Consider the following 23,012-nt stretch of genomic DNA (forward strand, 5'->3'; position numbering starts at 1 on the left):
TGCTGAGCTAGGTGGTGTGACAATTTTGTAAATCTGCCCCTGAATCTGGCAAGTTATGGATAGCGAGAATGCAGTAAAACATACCTGCCATGTTTAGTTAACATTTGCCAATACCATTTTTATTTCATTCACATATTGGTTATCATTTGTATTTTGAAACTCTCACTTGGATGACTAATAAATATAAACTAAAAGGAATTTGCTACTTACCCTGTAACCATCTTGTAGCTCTCTAGATTTATATGTTCTGTGTACTCCTGCCATCTAGTGTTGGATGCGGACATTTGCAAGTTGTTTTTCTTCGAAGTCTTTTATATCTTCTGACTCCTTCCTTTGCCCACAATGCAATAGGACAAAGATTCCTCCTCAGAATTGTTTTCCTCAGTGGGTGAGTAATGCATGTGGAGTGTAATGGAGTCAGAGAATAAATATGTTCTGTGCATTGTGATTAAGTAATGACTAAACGTCCAGATCATTACTCATTTCTGGGGAGGTGGGAAGTTGCTTGGGAATATACAGCACCACAAGTGGTTCCAGGTGAGTAACAATTTCCATATGTTGAGTAACAAATTACATTTGTAGCACATTCTGTTATAAATACACATTCTCTGTGTAGACTGTAAAGCAGTTTGCCGTCATAAAGTTGTGGCTACTGAACAGATGACGTAGATGTTTGAAAATAAAGTTCTTAATAAATAGGGCTTAGCCAACCAAAGCTGCTGACAGGCTTGAATATCCACACCACACAGTTTGGGAACTGTTTTTGGTGTTGACCACGTAGCAGATTTACTGATATCCGCCATCAGAATGTTTCCTAAGAAGGCTATAGTCGTTCCCCTTTTTTCAAGTGGAATGTGCCTTGGACATTACATGCAGTGTACTCCTGGCTGTAGCATAGGATGTCTACAAGTACCTAAAAATCCTTCTGGTGATGCCACCTTTGGATACATTTGTGCCCTCTTGATATTTAGTGTATGTAATGCCCTTCCAGCTACTATCTCTGAGTGCAGGAAATAGGCAACAGAATGGTTTGGTTTACACTGAACAGCAACACCACCTTTGGAAGAAAGTTAGTATTTGTTCTCAAGACAACCCTAGCTTTATTTATCTGAATGAAGGGATCCTTCACTAGCTTACTCTTCTTTGAGATGCTATTACAACTATGAAAGCTACCTTCCTTGGCAGAAAGTGTCTGTCACAAGCTTGTAGCGGCTTGGAAGAAGACACCATAGTTCTTGTAAGCACCACATCAAGGTTCCATGATGGGGTAGTAGAGTTCTTGGGGGAATAACCCTTTTAAAGCTCTTCCATATAGGCTTTAACATGGGTATCTTCAACCAGAATGTGTTCCCTGTTTTGCTTGTAAGCAACTACCTCAGCTAAATGTAAGTCAGTAAAACTGTATGTCAAACCTTCCTTTTGAAGATGCAGCAGATAGCAAATTGTATCCTAAGGGGACGCTTTGAGAGGTGTCACCTATTTCCGTATACAGTGGACATATCCTTTCCTTTTTGCGTGATAGCACCCCTGTGTGGTCGGCTTGCATGTTTCATGCAGAATTTGTGAACGCTCATGTGTAAGTTTTAAGTAGCAAACCTCTAGGACCCCCAGTGCCAGATAACTAGATTCATTCCCCTGAGCTGACCACGCTGTGGTATGATTGGTAGCTTTTTGTATGACGACCTGACATCTCCAGAAGCGTTTAACACCATTGCTGCATCGTCCGTGTTCAGACGACAAGAATGAAAGTTATGAGTGCCAGCCTCTGGTTCCTCATTACTCATGGAATCCGAGACAGTGGAGCAGAAACGTCAGCAAATATCCCTGACCAGTTCATCGCTAGTGCATTGCCCACATACTGTGGGGGTTGGTACCTGGAGGCTAAGTCTAAGCATTGTGATGGTGCGATCAGATCGACCTCAGAAGTGGCCAACTTATGAAAGTAACACTGAAGCACTTTAGGGTTAATCTCCCACTCATGTACAGCACAGCTGTCTGGTTGCAAATTACAGCCCCATTATCTACCACTTGTCCGTTTTACTGTCACTTTTTTTTTTTTATTTATTTAACTCACATACTTTATTGCATTTGAGATCTTATGCTTTACAAAGTAGTCATCATATTATGGTATTCCCTAATGATGTAATCACATCTGTAGCATTATTCACATAGTAGTGAGTGCAATGCAGGTATGTATATTTGTGCAAAACCATTTACCATTAACTATATTCCCCCACCCACCCCCGATTATCAACAGCATTCATTTCTGGTGGGTCTCATTTGTTGTGGTATTGGAGTAAGTAACAAACAGTGTAATTAGTTGTTATAGGAGATATGCAGCGCGTTATAAATGTAAGAAGCTGGCCTGGTGAGTGGTGAATACTTAGGGTGTTATCTCCTTATACCAGGTCCAGGTATCCCCTATTAGTGAAGTGTAGGTAGTGTCTAGAAGTCCGGCTCTCTAGAGTAGCTGTGGATGAGCAGCCAAGACTTATCTAGGAGACATGCAAAGCATATGCAATAACACTGTAGTCACAGAGCACTTACACACATCAAAGAACTACACAGTGGTACAAAAATAAAGGTACATTATTTTAGGGACACAAATACTAAAATACTAGATAGGCAATTCTCCAATACGAGGTAAGTAAACACACTATATATGTACAATAACAATCAGGAATAGGCATAAAAAGTAATAGAAAACAGTGAAAAGCAATAGGCAATACCGAAGGCCTGGGGGAGACCAAACCATTTACTAAGAAAGTGGAATGCCAAGGTTGGATCCCCTCCCAAGGAAGTGGAATCGGTAGAGGGGAGCTAGAGGTACTAGGAAACCCCAAAGGTAAGTACTAGAGTGCTCCCCAGGAGGAAAGAGGTAAGTTACTGGTTCTACCCAAACCAACCCACAGAATTTCAGAGAAGGATACTCCAAGACTAGACTGCAAGAAACCAAAGGTGGATCCTGGAAGAGGAAGACCTGGAAGAGAAGGGGACCAAGTCTAGTTCCATTTGGAGTGTCCGGTGGTGGCAGGAGCCACTACCCACCCGTCTGTGGATGCAGGAGTTGGTCGACGAGGAGACGAAGGCGGTCAGCAGTGCAGCACTAGAGCAGATGAAGAGTTCCTGGGTGATACAGTTGACGTCCCATACTGGATGAAGGATTTCAGTCAGTCTGTGGTGTGAAAAAAACACCAACAAGCCATGGCAAAGGCAAATGTTGCAGTTGGAGGAAATGTGAAGCTGCCAGAGACCATCAAGGTCCAAGGGGAGGGGGGAGTCCCAGGCGACCCTTAGCAGTGCAGAGAGTCAAAAGAAGAAGAAGCAGCCCCCACAGAAGACCCAAAGGCAAGGAGCCCAGGAATCACAAAGAGGCTCACTCAGCACACCTGAGGAGAGGTCCCATGCCGCAGGAGAAGCACGCAGAGGGCTGTGTGTTTTAGGGAAGAGGGCTGGGGCTACATGGAGCCTGAACATCCTTTGGAGGAGATGCCAACAAACCTTGGTAGCTGCAAGCGATGCGATGAATGGGGGTACTGTTCTGCGTGGGAAGGCAAGGGCTTACCTTCACCAAAGTTGGACAGCTGGCAGAGAGGACCAAGATGACCACTCCAGACCACCACTCGTGATGCAGGATCCACACAGCTCAGGATGAGAGATCAATGCAGCCGGTCATCTTTGAAGTTGGTGCCTGCGTATGCAGGGAAGTGACTCCTTCACTCCAAGGGAGATTCCTTCTTGCTTCTTGTTCAGACTGAAGCCTTGCCGCCCTCAGAGAATGCACAGCCAGGGAAATGTTGCAGGGCACTCCAGGGCAAGTGGAGTGGTCGAAAGCAGAACAGAGAAGGCTAATTAATTGGGCGTTTAGAAAACAAACGGTCCTGTGTACAGTACTCCCATCAGCGGCTCCAGCGCTAGAACAAATAATAGTGGCGAACGGGGGCAGCACCTGATAGGTTTGAGAAATCTGTGGGCGCGTCTTAGCCCTTGCATTGGATTTCGATATAAGAGTGAGACCCACTGTATATACTATTGTGAATTAAAAATCGTGCCAGCGCTGCAATCCTGTAATCCCACCTGTGTGTCGAATGCTTGTCGCACATCAAGTGCATGCGGATAGAGATCCTGCGGTACCATCATGATCTGAGACATTCTGCAGATATTCAGTGAGGTACTGCGGCATGGTAGGAAACCACATTGGTCTCCGTGTATAAGTCGTGGGAGGAATGAGAGTGGACGACCGGCCAGGACCTTAATTAGAATCTTGTGTTCAATAGTGAAAGGGGCCAATAGAATGTTAGATCGAGGGCTGTTTACCAGCCTTCAGCAGTGAGGTTACCACTGCATCTCTAGTGGTAGCCACCTTCAGCCAAGGAGTATTTATATGGTTTTTCGAGTCGTGGCACCAGTCTGGAGGCAGACCTAGTGTATAAATCTAGCAGGAGCCCATCCAAGCCCGGCGTTTTATTTCTAGATAGCTCCTTTATTGCCCCTCGTGTCTCAGCTACTGTTATGGGCGCACTCCAGGCTTCCCCCGATACTCTAAGTAATGTGGCCGCCTGTAAGAATCTTTCAACATCTGCAGAGTCGGGGGTGATATAAAAGGAGTGTATAGTAATCACAGAATGCTTCATTAATGTTTACTTGGTTGTCTAGTAAGCCTCGTATCAGGTCATGTATGGCTAAAACTGGTGTGGGGATAAGTTTGGGCCAGATCAGAGGCCAGTAGCGCTCCTGGCCTGTTCGCCTCTGCGTGTATCTTCTGAGTATATGCCTTGTAGTCAGTTAAGCAGAACCTTTTCAGTAGTTCTGCATATGCTATCTGGGCCTCCCGCAACTTGGCCATAGCTTCTGTGTCAGTGAGTGCTTGGGTCCCTAAAGGGCCCATTTTGTTTTCCAACTGTGCAACTTCCTTTTGTGCCTTCTGTTTTGCACCCACCACTGCCCCTGTGGATACACCCCGCACTGTGACTTTGAAAGCTTCTATTCCAGCAACACCGACAAGGCTGTACCATTGTTTTCAGTAAAGTAGGTGTCTGTCGTATGGGCCTGTGTGTCCTTGAATACCGCATCCTCCAGTAAGTCCGGGTGCAACGACCAGCTGGGTATGGGTGCCGGCTGCTGACCCCAGGATATTGTTATTTCCACCAGGTTATGATCTGAGATTGATTTACTGAGATCTGTGGAGTGTATCATGTTTGCAGGAGCATGGAGGGGCATAGGAACCTGTCATGTCTGGATTGCAACATGTGTGGTTGGGAGTACGTTTGCGCTTGGTTTTGTTCTGGCTTCGCCATACATCAAAGAGCCCCAACCCTCAGCCCATCGCCGCAAGGGTAGTGTACCTGGTAAGAGGGATGTGATCTATCCAAGTTTACATCTAAAAGCGCATTAAAGACCCCACCCAGCTGTACGTCTGAACATCAATTGTTACACCATGATGTTATCTGCTCATTAAGCAGCACATTGTATATTCTATGGCTTCACCCTGATTATTCTTACCACACTTCGCGAGTTTGTACCACGTTTCATGTCTATAAGTAACATGCCACCTGTGGCGTAATTGATGGAAACAGTGCCATTCTGCTGCTAGACTGAGACGTACTGTCATGTCGTGTATGGACGTATGTGCTCGGTATGTAGCCTTAAAGAAGAGGCTGAGGTGATTGCCCCTCTTTAACCCGTTATAGAGCTGAGCTTGGTCTGGTCTGCAGGGAGGAGCGCTGTCTACGCGGATTACGCTGCGCTCTTGGAGTCTCAGGATGTGCCGGGCGTTGTTCTTGTAGTCCTGGAAAGTTTTGTTCTAACTGGTCCCAGGTACTCTCGGGGTGTGTCCAAGTAGACAGTAAGCGATCCGTGAATCACTTTTAAGCGAGTGGGGCACAGTAACTCGTACTGCAGCCTCTCCGATCTTGGCTGTTTTTTGACTTATTGGAAGACCATTGCATTAGGTGATGCAGTATCCACACATCATTGTCTATGCACAGTATAGTTTGATTTGTATGTCTGTGCAAATGTAATAGTAATTTCAATCAAAACTGTGTTGCATGTAACGGCAGTGTGTTATCACACCATGCGTACTCCACTCTGCAGCACTGCACTCTACATCACTCCACTTTACGCCACTCCATGCCACTGCACTGCATTCTTCTCCATTCCGAACCGCTCCACATTATGCCACTGCACTCTGACACTTCACACTATGCCTCTGCTCTATTCTGTACTACTCTACTCACTCCAATCTAGTCTGCACAACTCCACTCTATGCCACTCTGCAACACTGCACTGTACGCCACTGCACTCTAAGCTAATACACTCTATGCTAGTGCACTTTACTCTAACACTCAACTGTATGCCCCTGCACTCTACATCAATACACTGTACATCACTCTAATCTACTCTGTACCTTTGCACTCTATGCCACTTTACGCAACTCCACTCTACCCTGCACCTCTCCACTGTACTGTGAAACAATCGACTTTACGCAACCGCACTCTGTGCCACTGCATTCTATCCTGCACCTCTCCACTCTGTGCAACTGCACTCCACTCTGGAACTATTCACCACTCTGACCACTGTATTCTAGTTCAATGCACTCTACACCACTGCATGATAACAATCTACTCTGCTACACTGCACTGGCCGCCACTATACTCTACACCACTCTACTCTGTACTACTACATTCTGCACCAATACCCCCATTCCACTGCACTCTATGCCACTCTACTTTTCCCTATGCCACTGAACTCTATGCCAGTGTACTCTAAACAACTGCACTGTATGTCACTGCCCATTACTCTGCATCACTGTACTCTATGCCACATTTCTCTGTACCACTCTACACCACTGCACTGACACTCTACACCTCTCTACTCTGTACTACTGCACTCTATGCCACTGCACTGTGCATCACTGCACTCTACTCTGTATGACTCTACAATACTTCACTCTGCGCCGCATGAGTCTACTCTGCACTCTATGACACTGCACCACTCTGCATTACTGCACTCTCTGCCACTCTACTCCACTGGACACTATGCTACTCTACCCCATGCCACTATGCCACTGCACTCTGCACCAATGCACTCCAAACAATTGCGCTGTACGCCACTGCTCTCTGTGCCACTCTACATCACTGCACTGACACTTTACTCTGCAACATTGCACTCTCCGCCACTGTACACCAATCTACTCTGTACTACTGCATTCTACGCCACTCCACTCTACTGCACTCTACACCACTCTACACTACTCCACTCTCTGCCACGCTAGTCCACTCTGCACTCTATGCCATTGCACCACTCTACACTATTGCACTCTCTGCCAATCTATTCCACTGCACTCTATGCCACTCTACTCTGCCCCACGCCATTCCACTGCACTCTAAACCACGTCATTCTACGCCAATGCACTCTAAACTGCAGTGTCCCACATTGCACTGTACTCTGCACCACTGCTCCTATGCCACTCTACTCCACACAACCATGCCACTAACTTTTAGCCATGAACAGCAGCCACTCTGGTGTATAACATGGCTAAAACACATTGGCAAAGCAAATAACTGTTGCGTAGACGAGACCTATTGGTTTTGTCAATGTTTGTTAGTACTATGAGGTACTGAGGTCCCTGAAAGAACTGTGAATGTGTAAGTCCTTATTTTAAACATGCAGTTGACTTCTCGTCAGGGGTAGTAAATGCTATATAAATACAACTACATCATAATATAGGCTGCTACAAAATGCGCAAATACATTTCGGATAAATAAAAAAAAAAAAGTGCTTCTAAAATACAGATTTGAATATTATACAGATTATACCTAGTACAAACATTTTTTCTAACACTCCATTAAAACCACACACTCCACAGCTCACCTTTGAACACCATTACAGTACCTCTCCAAAAGAAAATATCTTTGCCATCAGAAAGCTTCAAGTGACTCCTTTGCTTAAAGTAAATGCAGGATTTCAAGCCCCTTTGCATTTGCAGATTTACTAGTTGCGCACATGTGCATCTCTTTATGGAAGGAGACACCCTGGCAAGAATGTCTGTTTCTTATCTGTCTGCCCCTCCCTCCCTCAGAGCACAGGAAACTCCCTGCCTTTCAATCCAGCTGGGGAAACTGATCTGCCCGTAATTTCGCCCTGCCGTCCGTTGTCCTTTTGGTGAAAGGATAAAATTATGGACAAATGCTGTCTGTTAAGCCTTTCATCACGGACAACGGACGGTAGGGCAAAATTACGGGCAGTCCGTGAAATTTAGGGACAGGTGGTCCCCCTATGCCTCTGGGTGTGTTACTGGTCAGGCGGTGCTTAATTTGGAGCACCCAGCGCCTACAGTCAATCAGCAGTCCCACCACTGGTTGATTTTATGGTGTTTGTGCACTATTGATTGGATAGCAGACATGGGAGCTCTTGACTTACATGACTGTCATCTTGGGCGGTAGGCACACGACCCCCTCCCACCCCTCCCATTGGCCTGCTTCTTATTCAAAGGTTTGCCTTGTCCATCTTATGTCTGTCACTCCCTGGGAGCATTTACAATTTACTCGTGTCCTTCCACTGCACATTTTAAGGGAACTACTTTTTTGTCTTAAGTACTCCACAAAAACTCATTTTTTCCAGCTGTCTCCCAAGTCTGCTTCTGTCCCCCCCTGCTCTATATTGCTCTCACTCACCTATGTGATTCTCTTCCACCCACCTCCATGACGCACTTGCTCTCATGTTTTTTAATCCTTGTGTTTCTTTCTTGCATGTGTGCTTCCCCCAGCTCCACATTGCCCTCTCACAACAATTTTTTTCCCTTTGCAATCCATATTGCTCTGTCTAGCTTGCTTTTATCTGCCCCCAACACCTCCATGTTGCTTCCTCCACCTGCGCTCGGTGTTAATTTCCAAACATTAGCACACCCCCTTATTGCTTCTGTCCCCACCCAAATGCCAGCTTTTGCAAAAAAAATTATTTTTATTTACCAACCTCACTCAGTTCAGTAGATATAAAAAACAAAAACAAATCTTGCGTCATTTAGCAGGCACACACGTGCATTGTGTGTTTGTGAGGGGGAGAGACTAGGCCATAAAATGATGCTGCTTGCTGCATCATCTGTGCTTTTTTTTTTTTTTTTTTTAATTCTTCACATCTTTGTGGATACTGTAGACCACCCATTAAAATCCATTGACAAAGTCAATATGTCCCGAAGGCGAGACCTCTTGGCTCTGGAAATACCAGATTTCCTGGGAACTGACTGAGGTGTTTGTTGCGTTTCTGGAGGTGGTGGGCAAGCAAGAATTTCCCCCAGTTGAGGGTGTATGTAAATCTTGCACTCACTAACATCGGCCACCTCAGGAAGGTTTGTTGGGGGGGGGGGGGGGAGAGGGGGGCGGTGGAAGGCTCATTCGGCTTTGATCGGTGCATCAAGACCTTTTTTGGTGCAATTTTCAATGATGGCTTTTATATCAACTTAGGACCTAATTTTGTCTCTGAGGGCGATGGGTCTTGCCCTCAAGGTCAAGTCGGTGCTTGTTGTGGTTGAAGCTCAGTGCCCTTGATTAGATCCTCTGAAGCTGAGATAGGCTTTTCAGGCTTAGTGGGCTTGGCAGGTGGACCTGAAGGTCAGTGTCTATACAGTAATGGCTAGTGTTAAGACTGAATGCCAGACTTCCTCAAAAGCAGTGCTCTGCCTCTGGCTAAGATAGATTTCAAGGTGAAGCACCTGAAATTCGATTCTCTGGTGTGGGATGAGGAGCAGAGGCTCTGGGCATGATTCTTGTCCTGGGCCCTGGTATTGCCTTCAGAGCAGTTTGAGGCAAAGAGTGCAGACCTGATGTTGGACTGACCACAGGAATTTGGTGTTACACTGCAACGGTCCCATAGCTAGAGCTGAAATGCCTGAACTGGATGACAGGGGGCGAGCAAACAGTCTGAGGTGGTGTCTTTTTCCTGGAATGTTGTGGGCTAAGGAAGGAATCACAAAATATTGCGAGCCCAAATACGTCTTCGAAGAAAAACAACTTTCAAACATTCATATGCAAAACTAGAGGGCAGGAGTTTGCACAGCATATATATCTACAGCAGCATGTGCTACAAATAACATTTTGAAAAAACATTTTATAGGCATGCAGGTACACACACTCAGAAACCAAAAACAGATTGACTCAAGTAGGCTACTGGTTTCCCAATGTCATCTTTGAAATTTGACCTTGTTACTAGTTTTATAATTTGTTTTGCTTGCAAAATTTGAAGTGGAAACTTGCCATAATCCAAATGTTTGAGCTAATCTGAAGGCATGCATCACAAGTCATGGTCACATTAGCTCTCTGACACTAATAACAGCAAAACATGAATAGCCTGTTTTCCATATTTCCGCTTCCTAGAAGTCATAAGGAAATCATGCAAGTTACTTTTCAACAATATCAGACGTCCTCACATGTGAAGCAGCTGCTTGAGCCAGCATTGATTTATGACCTGTGTCAGCCTAATGTCCTTTCAAAGTCAGCAAACAAGTGCATTTTGAAAATCTCTGGAGAAGTCGAAGTCTCCAACCTGCTAAATCCTGAATCAGACACAAAGGTGGGTAAACAAATTGAATGAAGGGGACTCAGTTCTTTGAGAGAAATCCACTCGGGTGCCAATGCCAGTTAGGTTTGGGATTCATGGTGAGTGCACAAAGGAGTTAACTATGGGCCGTGGATTATGACAAGGCTGTGTCCTGGCGCTATTTTTTTATACACTCTACAATAATAATCTGAATGAGGTCCGCAAACTGGTCAGAGACCAATACCCGCAGTTCTGTACAGTCTATGCAGTGCTTGTGGCTCGTACCCCTAAGGGCCTCCAGTCTCTATCCATATATTTCAAAACTGAATCAGTTAAAGTGAATCTGTCAAAAACTTTTACCATTTAATGTGGTCCGAAGGTGGATACATGTTTTTAACAGTTTAAAGTAGGAAATACCAAGCTTGCAACAACATCCTTTTCCCACTTGGGTCTGTTTGATATTCACGGCACCTGGGGCCATATTATGCAAAGTGCCCCGGGGACGCAACAGGCGTTTGCACACGCTTGCGCACCTCTGGGGCACTCTGTTATTACAGAAGGGCCGCTGATGCTCGTGTGGCCCCTTCTGTAATACAGATCACTCTGCGGTCTTATGTAGTGCCAGCGCCATCATCAGAAGGTGTTCCCTCATTTGCTTGTGGGCGTGGCCATATCCAAATGAGGGAATCTCTTGGCCTCTGCACCGCGCTGTATTAAAGACGCAGGCACAAAGAAGCTCTCAGGAGGCACACTGACAGTGTGCCACAAAAATGTGGGGCTCCGTCAGTGCTCCCCCTGATGGCAGTCCTCTGGAAGTGGTCAAGGTGGGTGCACTCAATGCATCTACCTGCAAGAGATCTCTCTCCCAAGTTAAAAGTGCAGGCGGGTTGCCGCCTGCACAGTGAAACATGGAGTGGCTGCTTCAAAGCCGCTCTGTATTTCACTTGAATGTGCTGTCGTGAGGGCAGTGCATTCATTCTTATCCCATGCACTTTCCTTCTTTGCACAAGTCGCGTCTTTTGAAAGGTTCGCCTTGTCGCAAATGAGAAAAATGAGCAGCATTTGCAATACAGCCCCTGGTGGCAGTTAGTTACAGTTAGAACAATGCAGGTGAATAACTCAATTGCTGCATTAAATATTTCAGCAAAGAAATGGAGGAAGTCTCTTAAAAAGCTATATATTGTATATAGAGCAAAATTTGGTTCCTTGGCCCAATATGGGGCAGGTGTCTGGGGCTACGCTAATTTAGAACAACTGAGTGCGTGGAAACACCCACCCAAGAATGCACCTTTCCGTTCCACAAAGTGTTTAGACCTATGTTTGTCAAAGGGAATTGGGACTTTCGTTTCCTGAAGACCTTATTAGGATACGCCCTGTCTTACTTTGGCACATAATTTGGACTCAGCCTGAGATATGTTTAAACAAAAAAAATATGACTAAATATTTATTTTTGGATCAGTGAGATAAAATTCCATGGCTTACAAAGGTCATGGATTTTATTTAATGACCCTGCCTCTCTACATTGAGTTATGAAGGTGACATAAAACACACGTCAATGAATTTGTTTGAGGATGGAAGTTTTTACTGGGAGTGTGGAAAAACTAGTGTTTTAGATCATTCACTGGTGTTAACTAATAAGGGCATTTTATTTTATCTGGAACGTGCATATACCTCAACATAAATTTGTTTTAACCTGGTTTAGATATAACATTGTCCATCATGTCATGTCTTTCCCTAGAGAAAACGACTGGTTACCCATTCTCGCTAGATGTCCATGTGATGTGTTAGTAACAATGCACATTACTCATTTTTTGTAAATCTTATGAGGTACGCCAGACGCAACTTTTAAAGCCGCTCTTGTGACGGTTTCAATTCTTGAGATATAGTTCAATTCTGCTCTTTTTTTTTTTCCGCTCAACATCGGCACTCTTGAAACCTGCTCCGCTGGGCCCAGGTTTTCATGGAAGTCTAGACGATAGGTAAAAAATGAGTGGGTAATCGATTAATAGGAGCTTCTGTATGTATATACTTCACTGCAAAGATGTTTCATAAATATGTTCTTTTTTATGTTCTCATATTATTGATATTTTAATTATTGTTTCTAACAGGAGATGGTTTTGATGTATTTATTTTCTCCTCTTAATGAAATGTACCCATTTACTGTTGTGGTTTTATGTTTAAATCCGTATTATATCGAATAAATCTGAGTGATTGTGTGTAATGAGCGCGGCTGCTGTGGTTGTGGTCAGAATCACAAATGGCCTTATTACTGAAATTTACTTTGTCAAAGTCACAAGAATATGAATTAGTACAGACCCAACACTAGACGGCAGCATAACAGATTCATGCTGAAAAACATTTATTTTCTTTAGTGCAACCAAATTATTTGAAAAAGTCGGCAATATGACTGCTTTCCCTACCCAGGGACAGAGGAGATAAGGTCACCTTTAGGGACAGGTTGTCCTTCAGGTTAATCATGAGATGTGGCCAGCTTGGCCTCCTCTCTGTTGACCTATCGAAGCCATGCCAGGATGTTCAGAGTTTCCCAGAGGCCAGTCCGCCTTTGGTCACATTCAAGATTATCAGATGCACACCTCTGTGGCTCAGGGGAAGGGGCATACTCCTTTTGGTATTAAAGGAGGTACAGTAACAGCTGAACTTTTCTTTTAAAATAAAAAATACATTGTGTTTTTACATCTTTTTATATATAAATATTTGTTGTGGTTCTCTTTTATTTGGTTCTCTTTAAAGTCTTGCATGATTCATATTCTCGTTTGCATACAGTATTCCATGGAAAGCCGTTCTCAGTTGAGTGGATCCGCCTTGCCAGGCATTTATGTCCGGTCCACAGTCTGTGTGCTGGCAGCAGGATTACACAGTAAAAACATATTTTAAAAAATTGTCAGCAGCAGTAGGATATGCGTGATGATTCTCAGGTGAGCCTGATGGAGGAAGTTTTTAAATGCACTTTGGGCAACGCATCTCTGTTGACATGTATCTTGCTCATCCTTGACAAGTGCAGCAGGTGAAAATCCGACCAGTTGCTATGGTGAGAATTGCAATGCTGACGTTTGCGCCCACCTAAAAGTCTTCAGAGTTCTTTTGCAGAGCCACCACTTTGACCTTCATTCTAGTTTTCTTGTGGGTGCTTTCTTAATGATTTTCTCCTGCTTCAGTCCTAGTGACTTAAAATCAGAGATGAACACAGCAGCTCCTGGTCCCCAAGCTTTTCTACAAACGTGAACTCTGCAGCTCATAAACGTGGTTGTAACTGAGTACTCCTTTAAATCTAAGACATTGCAGTGGGTTTAAGGTTGATGGCAGGGCCACAACAACCAAACTGTGCAGAGTAAGGGCTTGAGGAACGCCATTATAATAAACACCGTTGGGTTGAAGATGGGAAAAGACAGGTGCTTCTTTAAGATGTCAGGACTAACATAAAACAAAGGCAACATTGCAACCCTATTAGAAATCCTCTGTCCAGGCATTAACCCTGGAGGACTGTAGCATGGTGCCTTGGCAGTGGCTTCTCAGAGTTTGTAAAGCTGGGCTACAGGAATTGTTAAGACATTAAGGCACCCTGTGCTCCACATTCCTGTCGCTAAGAGGTAAACAATTGTGAGGGTTCCCAGTGGGTCTTAGTCCTTCTCCCGGGTCCATTTGATCATAGTCTCAGGCGAGCGGTAGAGGAATATAAGTTTGGCATAGAGCTCCTCCTCCAGCTCCAGCTCGCCCGTCTCCCGTACGAGGAAGATGTCCTGGCACAACTTCAGGATGCGGTCCACACAAGGCAGTTCCTCAAACATAATGGAGTGAGAGATTTCACTGAAGAAGCCGCGCACAAATTTCCCGATCACCAGCACAATGGACACATACAGACCCATAATCCTAAAATCAAGAAAACACAAATAGCATTAGGTTGTTTTTTTTCATTGTTGTGCAAGCATTTTCTATTCATTAAATGGATTGTCTATCTCCTGGATGTATTGTTTTTTTTTTTGGACTCTCTGGCATCACAACTAAATTGAAGCCCAGGTTTGCTAACATTTTTGTGTCTTGGTTGCGCCACTTTTGTGGCACAGCCACAATGGAAAAGGCTGGTCCAGATTCATAACGTCACGGAAGGGCTGATTTTAATAGCCTTGCTTGGCTTGAAGAAATAAGCAATGCAGTGCCTTGGGAAGGCATCAAATCGGTGGAACATAGGAATTCCTATGCATCCACTCATGTATTTTGATGCAAATAATGATTTACTAAAGTCAGTGAACTCGGGTTTGCACCAAGATGGTGCATTTGCCCGAGGCTGGCATAATAAGAAATCGTCATTTCTCTGTGTTACTTGCTCTTTCCACGTGTGCTGCAACCTGCAGCACACATAGAAAGAGGAATATGCCTCAAAAGGTTGTTTTTGAGCAGGAAAAATACCCCTCCTGCACAAAAACAATCCTGCCCATAACACAGGCCCCCCCGCACGATGCCGCCTGAGTGTACCAGTGCTATGAGAGACCAGAAGTGCACCATACATTATATTTGGCGTATTTCTCTACTCTCCCTTTCACGCAATGCAGCAAGTTGCCTTACTGCGTTGCATGAAAGTTTAGTAAATCTGGGCCTCGTTTTCAAGTCACAAATATTTCCATTGTTTGGATCCCTTACCTCATATCGTTCAGGTTTTCAGTATTCATACCTTCTGTTGTTGGTTTCCACCTTGCACAGATCCCTATTTTGGTTTTCCAACCTTGCACTGATAACCTTTCCAATTCTGTTTTTTTTTTACCTTGCATTTTTGGGGTTTCCTTACTAGCATGGAACTGTTTTTTGTAACCTACGCAGAATATATTGTTTTTTTTCTTAACTCACATGGACTGAATTTTTGTTTTCCGTACGTCTCATGGATTGAGTTTCACTGCTTGAATTGGCTTATCTCTTTCCTAACATGTTAGAGAGGAAACCAAACTTAAAGAAGTTGCATCACAGACACTTAATATACAGCGTTAGAGAGTTATAAGTGGTAAAAGAACAGTGTAGGCCCAAGTTTCAAAAAGATGCAAGACAGATGAATAGGTCCCTTGGAAATAGAGTACATGATCAGCAAGGTCTTAGTTAAAGAGAAAAGTGTTTGCCAGCTTAGAGGAATTTATAGTCACAGTACACAAACACATATTCTTTGTCCTTGGTAAATTGAAAATGTGACTGAAAGAATGTGAGCAGGAAATAGGGTTAGCCAAGTAGACACAGAATCTGACAAGAAGTCTTAGGAGCAGAGCAATAAAACACACATGCACATGAAAGAAGCAAATAAATGCTTTTATAAGCATTGTTAGAATTATGTGAAGAATGTATAGAGCAAAGGTTAGGAGATTGAGGACACAGGTGACAAATATGTACTTGTTGAGTAACCTATTATTTGACCTTCTGTAAAAACATTGTTCATGTAACTATAGAAGGGGCTGTTTGTGAACAGCCAATTGAGACCAGCTGTCTACCTGTATAGGGATAGATACTCTCCCTGCCGTGACAGTAAACCTGCTTTTGCCTTGCCAAGAGGAGTCCTATTTTCATTTATTTCAGTTTCCCTGCACCAAACATCAGTTGGATTAGTCCTCCCCACTTCCACTCAATGAAACAGAGAACCCATGTTTATACTTACCCATATCCAGCAAGAAAGCCCAGGCTCGGGGGGCTGACTTTGTCATTGAAGATGACCATTGGCAGTATGTTGCAGTCATCCTTCTCACAGTCTTTCAGTCGAATCACCCACCACTCTAGAAAGCTGCTTGTGCTGTTGCCTTCACCAATTCTCTGCCTCTTCAGCTGCACCTCAACATCTAGGTAGCTCTCTTCCTCATCTGTAAAATGTGTTAAGAGTATAAGCATGCATGCATGCTGATACTGATATACCCTCTCCAAAAGCCTACATGCATGGTTCTGACTATGCTTCCTTCTCATACAATCATTGCAGCTGTAGGAGAGGACACCACAATCTTTGAAAAAACATTTTTTTTATTGTCATCTACCACTAAAAGGAGTATAAGCACAATTTAACTCTTGTAAAACTCACAAAAACAAACACAAACACACTATGTAGAAAGGCATGAGGAAGAGACACCGAAACACAGTCACTTGAGGTTGATAAAAGGATGGGTTCCAGACGTCTGGCACTGCACTCCAGAAAGACAGTCTATCGACCTCTTGCCCTCATTGAGTGCAGAACTCTGAGGAACCAAGACTCTGTAGCTTGTGGTCCTGTGGCATACTGCCTGTAAGTAAGGTGGCCAGATCCTGCGGCCTGTAAAGGCACTGCACGCTTCCGTCCCATTCTTTCTGATGCCCTATCATCCACATCCCAAACCACTTCTCTCGATAAATTATGATTGTTTACTAATGTGTCTAGCCATGTTATGCTTTGTATCCCTGCACATTGCACCCTGTGCTTCCTCTTGCATTCATGATTAGGTGTGGGAACTTGGCCCATATAACTTAAAACTCCTAATCTTCATTAAGTCCCCTATTTTTGGTAACCAAGGATCCCTCGTGCATTGTGCCCACATTTCACTTCCCAGTCCCACATCATGCTAATATTGGTGGGCATGTGAGGCATAAGCCCCCCCCCCCCCAACATCCATAAGCTTTGGCCAAGGAAACATTTGATTACACCCAAGTCACTACCAGAAGGTCCTACCAAAGATATCAGTAATTTTACAATAGAGTGGCTTAGGGACAGTGATCATTGGTACAAACCTTGTGATCCAACATTCCAGGGTGTGTCTTTGTTTCCCTCTTTTTGATTGTGGGCTATTCTACCTTCAGTGGTTTGAATGTTCTAATAGCATTATAGCCTTTCAACCTCAGACTATACCAGTTGTTAAAGGACTACTCCCTCTTTATAGGCCCCTCATCTGTGGCTTGGGCCTGTAACACAATAAGTAGGCCTTAAAGGTTATAGCCCTTAGCAGCGGGTTGTCATGATTTATTAAAGACTGCTCGCTTGCAGTCTTTAATAAATGAAGTGATCCTCGTGTTAAAATGACTGCTCACCACCTGATGATCGAAAGTAATAGCTATCATTGTTATGAAATCAGACAGAGATTAGGCTCACATAGCTCGGAATCTAGGGGGGAGCCTCATACATATTTGGCTCCTCACTAGAGCCCTGGGTGACAGTGCAATAAGTGCAGAGTTAAAAGCTCACTACAGGAAATGGCAACAAACTCACTGGCCCTGACCATCAGTCTTTAGCACCCAACACATCCAACTACGTTTTAGTATGAGTATGGACTCAAAAACCTCACTCTCCAGGAACCAGACAGACTCATGTTACACTCTAGCAAGGGCTCTCAACTGATGTTGGTGCTTAACGGACTGAGAACAGACTACCAAAGCTTAAAAATCAAGCAACTTGCTCAAGTTTTCACAGGAGTACGGACCTTCACAGTTACAGTCAGTCTTACTAAAATAAGTATGACTACCAAAGCTCTCAGTCTGGAGACTGATCTAGACTTACCTGGCTGCAGTTGCCTTACAGGATTGGCCTCTGGTCCATTGGGAGCCCGAATGTATTTTGGAAACAGGTGAGCCACGCGACTGCAACAGAACAAAATAATTAATGAGAACCTAACGCAATTGCAAACAACTTTGAAGCAGATATTTGGGGGTTCACGTGGGGCATCAGGTTGTCAACACTAACGTTTTCTGAGTGTTTTATGAAATCTACACACATCTTATACAAGTAGTCATTTAAGTATATGACTGATAGGTATACATAAAGCATGAGGGCATGTCATTGTTGCTCCACAAAACCCATCTTCACATACCTCAGATAAATATGTGCATCTGTGAATACTGTCTGGTACAGGCATGGCCACTCAATCGTGGGATTTAACTATACCACCCCTGACGTAGAGAGGAGTCAGAGCTGTGTAGGCATGTGTGCCACTAAATATGTGTGATCCAGCATCAAATGTCCTATCACAATCCAAGTTAGTGCGCAGTCAACGGTGTCTGGTCAGCAGTGGCCTTCTGGAACTAGTGATGGGTTCCCTGATTGTAATGATGAGCTGCAAGGATCTCAAGTGAGGTGAGCAGGAGGGAAATTGTTCTACAAGTCATTGAAACACCGAAAGCTGATGGGAGTTTTAAGATGGTGAAAGCTGAAAAATACTTAAACAGCAAATACTGGATTGCACGATGAAGAGTATTTATGAGAAGGAGGAAGTATGAGCTAGAGATATTTAATTGTTGCCTACCACAATTTCCCTGCATTGATAAGGATTTCTGAGTAAAAATAACAGGGACCAAAGTAGGTTTCTGCTTCATTTGCAATCCATCACCGTCAGCCCATAAGGGGCAGCAAGAGGATGACATTTAAAGAGAAAGACAGGGGGTCTCAGGAACAGTGGGATTGTAAATTACTTTTGTGGGCAGCCGAAACGTGCAATGTCTCTTTATTCAACATTTTTTGATCCTATTTTACCAGAAGGGAGTCGAGTCGAGCACCAGTCTTACTCTGCTGCGTCCTGGGTGTGACACGAACTGTTCTACAGATTTGCATAAGTTGGTCTGTCAACCTACCTTTTCCCCAAGGACCCCACTGCCCGAGTGGAGTTCGGTGGCAGAGAATAGCTGATGGACTGGTAATACCTCAGACCGACCTGAGGCACCCACAAAGTCCTTGCACCGTTTTCTAATCAAGTTCAATTACCTTTTTAATTAGCGGAGCTGCACAGTCACTGAAAGCTGGGATGAACTTAGCAGTATGCCCCTCTCATCAATATTGCTACCCATCTAGAATTTCGACACAATCCTTCCTCCTGGCATAAAGCTAATTTAAGCCCTCAATGCCCCATCATATGTTGCACTTTATCACACGCAGTTGCATCCTCCCACCGAATTGTGGTTACAATTGTGTCCACAAAACCTACAGATAACGGACGAACACACACCCTGCATCCCACTCAATCAATGAACAAGACAGGGATCTCTCCTTTCATTCCTGCCTTTTTTTTGCATAACTCCACTGCTATAATGACCTTCAATCCATAGGTTTATCATAGGTCATTTTTGAACGCCAGGAATGCCTTTTCCCTACTTTCTTCCCACAAAATACCCATCACAAATTTCATATAGTGAAAAAGTACATTGTGACGACGACTTAGGGAGGTTGAGGATTGAATGAGCATGAACTCGCTTCTCCCCACTGAACAGGTCTGATGTGTGCTGGTGGGCAGCAAAAGCATTCAGCCTGACAAGCAGCACAATATTTCACCCTGGCAGGCACCACAAGTGTTCACTCTGGCAGGCGGGCAACAAAAGCGTCCACCCTGTTGGGCAGCCTTGAGCAGCTCACTCTGTTGATGCCGGTCAGGAGGACGTGGATGACATGCCACTGCTGTAGATTCCAAAAGTCATGGAACTAATGGTATTGGAGTTCCTTGTGACAGAGGTGGTTCTGGTAATACTGGTGCCTGAGAAGTGATGAAATGGTGTCGCATAGGAGGTTCTGTGAAAGGTGGTACAAGTGGCCGTAGTGGTTCCTACAGTGGAACCTCTGCTGGAATGATCAGTTTTGGCCCCAATGGAAAATCAGGCTCTTTTACAGGGATGGCTGCATCAGAGTGAGTGGACGCCAGTGTGAATAAGGCCATAGAGTGCCTTGATGCCTAATTTTTCGACATCGATCTCAGGGTAGACTCCAAAGGGAGAGGCATTCTCAGTGCCAATATATGATGTCGAAGAGGTGCATTGGAGTGTTGACGTTGAATGATGATGCTATGGTGTTACGACTGTTGAATGTTTTGACGATGGATGATGAGCTGCTGTTATGCCTTGAACCATTGCCAGTGTTGTCTTCAAAGGAGAAGGTGCCATGGACTTAGTGGTCGGTACCCAGGTTCTCTGCGTCAATGGTGTAGGAACCGTGGAGCATCCCTGGGGTGAGCATGTAAAAGCAGATGGTCTTGACGTCTTGGTGTTTTAGCCATTTTCTCTGCCAGGATCTCGCTTTATGGGAGTCCTTTTCACAGGAGGAAGCTGGTGCATTTAGAGGGAGCTGCATCTCTCCTGTGCTTCTTCCTGTCGTTCTCAGTCCTTCTAATTTTCCCCTCAGGATTATTCCCTCTCTGACTTTAAGAGCCCTTTTTTGTCACTTTCTGGCGAAATGGTTATTCTTTGACAGTGTGTGAGGTAGGAAAACAGACTACACACATGTCCTGAGGGTAAGAGGTAGCGTTCTTTCATCCACAGGTCAGGCACTTTACAAAAAGTGAGGGCATTTTGAAGCAAACAATATTCCATGAGGCCCTAAAGAACTTAGGCTGTGAGGCAAACTACCAGTACAGTGCATGCTGAGTAATGGAAGTTGTAGGAAGCTGGCCTGGTGTGTGGTGGGCACCTAAGATACTTGCACCTTATACCAGATCCAGGTATCCCCTCTTAGTGAAGTAAATGGAAGCAGTGTCTAGAAGTCAGGCTGTCTAGAGGTAGCTGTGTATGGACTGATTAGCCTAGGAAGATTAGGTTTATACTTCCTCTGAAGGGGCCATTGTCTTATTGTTATTGATTTGCCGATGTTCCCAGGAATGCAAGGCTGCCCCTTAATATTTTGTATGGTACCAGTGTAGAAGCAGAAGGCTTGTGGCAATTTTCCCACAACCATTATCCTACAAAAGTGAATCAAACCTGTGAACAAGTAAATGTAAAAGGTATAATAAAGTTAATATACGTTAAGGCCATTTAAGGCGTTAGACATAATGTACCCTTGTAATATATGTTATGGCAACATAGTACAAAACATATATGGCAAACATTATGGGAAGGGTTTAACATGGTCCACACCCTTTGTCTGACCAACACTGGTCCCATTATCTGTATTCCACTTCAAAATGTACCCTCTTGTACAATGCCTAATCATTTTAGGAATTTGAGAATCTCTAACCTTTCCACATGTTCCTGAGCACTGTACCTCTGTTTAACTCTGGCTCGTGGATTTGGGCATTTGTCCATTTGTCACCCCAGATTGGGCTCTATATCATATTCTCTGGTTGCTTAGCTATGCCACTAGGGCTTGTGCTTCTTTTGATCCAGGAGGAACTCCATATAATATTCTCTGATAGCTTCACCATGCCCTAGATGTTGGCCTACTACTGCTCGGGGGTGGACCCCCCATAAGGAATATGTTACTAACCCTGTAGGCATCAGTTTATAGTGTGTAGTGCTTTAGATTCACATGTTCTGCATACTCCAACCATCTTGTGTTGGGCTCAGACGTTTGCAATTTGTATTTGTTTGGAGAACTCGTTCTGGTCACAAGGTATAGTGACTTCTGCCTTAGTTGGCAATGTGCACCAGCTCCATTGCTAGATTGTTTTTTGCACTGCGGGTGGGCGTACAAATGGAGTAGTATGTAGGACATTTTGATGGCCATGCGAGAAGCTGTATAACAAAGTTAAATATGTAAATGAAAGAGGAAGAAATCTGTAGCAAACACTGCCTATCGGGGCAGTGGGTAGGCATATGAGTCTACAGCGTTACAAACAGATGCTTACAGGGTAAGTAACATTTTCCATTCGTAGCACGTGTGGCTGTAGACACACATACTCTGCATAGATGGTAAAGCAGTTCTCCCTTAAGTGGAGGTCAGACAGTGGATGGTGCAGATGCTTGAAAGAAAGTCTACAAGACAGTCTGACCAACTCTAGCTTATTGGTGAACTAGGACATCCACTCATTAGTGTTTGGTAAATGTGTATGAGGTGGACCATATGTAGGAGGCTGGCTCTTTATGTAGTGTACGAATGTAGGGGTACACTATGCAGATAGTACAGTCGACCCTTTTTGGTTGATAGAGGCTTAAAGTAATAATCCTAAATGCTCTCTTTTGTGATAGTTGGCGAGCAGCTTAGGCTTGTGAGAGGGTAGTGCTAAGCATTTGTTGAACACAGTCAATAAATGAGAGACACTCAAGAAGAAACGTAAGACCAATTTTATAAAAAGACAATTTGTATATTATGTTTTAACACCAGAAATCTTGAAAAGAAGGTAAGTAGTATTGTAGAGTTTTTGTTCACAGTCAGATATGTAAAATACACCAATGCTCTTTTACGCAGTAATGACTTTCATGGGTAAAGTACATATACTGCATACTGGTATTTGCAGAAGTACCTTGGGGGTCCCCTTTAGGTTGTTGGGGGCTGGGGGGGGTAAGGTCACAAGAAAGACTAGCAGTTCAGTTTTACCTCTCCTGGGGAGTCAAGGTGCAGAGGTTCTGGTCTGGTTCCTTGTGCACTGCACGGTTGGCGATGAGGGGGGGAAGCACCTAGAAACAGGCTGCAGAGGGGGACTTGGGAACAAGTCCGGGAGCTCCCAATGGGCGCTCAGTTTGTGAGGGTCCTGGGAGCAAGGGGGCACAGTTGATAGTTGTGAACCTGGGGGCTCGAGTGCAGAGGGTTGTGGTTGGGTGGTCCTTTGCATCAAGGGCACTCA

At 44.3% G+C, this 23,012-nt stretch overlaps 1 protein-coding gene across 4 annotated transcripts in view; it reads right to left on the bottom strand.

The window, feature by feature from the left end:
• Window positions 1-12,875: 12,875 nt before the first annotated feature.
• The window catches only part of PIEZO1 (piezo type mechanosensitive ion channel component 1 (Er blood group)), a 742,509-nt gene continuing 732,372 nt past the window's right edge, over window positions 12,876-23,012 (bottom strand). For all 4 annotated transcript variants that reach the window (XM_069215849.1, XM_069215848.1, XM_069215845.1 and 1 more), the window contains 3 exons: window positions 18,038-18,117; window positions 16,184-16,382; window positions 12,876-14,421 (listed from right to left, as the gene is read on the bottom strand). In XM_069215849.1, the coding sequence (XP_069071950.1) occupies window positions 14,172-14,421; window positions 16,184-16,382; window positions 18,038-18,117 (529 nt within the window). In that variant the 3' untranslated portion in view covers window positions 12,876-14,171. The remainder of the gene's footprint in view (window positions 14,422-16,183; window positions 16,383-18,037; window positions 18,118-23,012) is intronic.

Source organism: Pleurodeles waltl, chromosome 12 (genome assembly GCF_031143425.1).
Source record: "Pleurodeles waltl isolate 20211129_DDA chromosome 12, aPleWal1.hap1.20221129, whole genome shotgun sequence".
Classification (NCBI taxonomy): Eukaryota; Metazoa; Chordata; class Amphibia; order Caudata; family Salamandridae; genus Pleurodeles; species Pleurodeles waltl.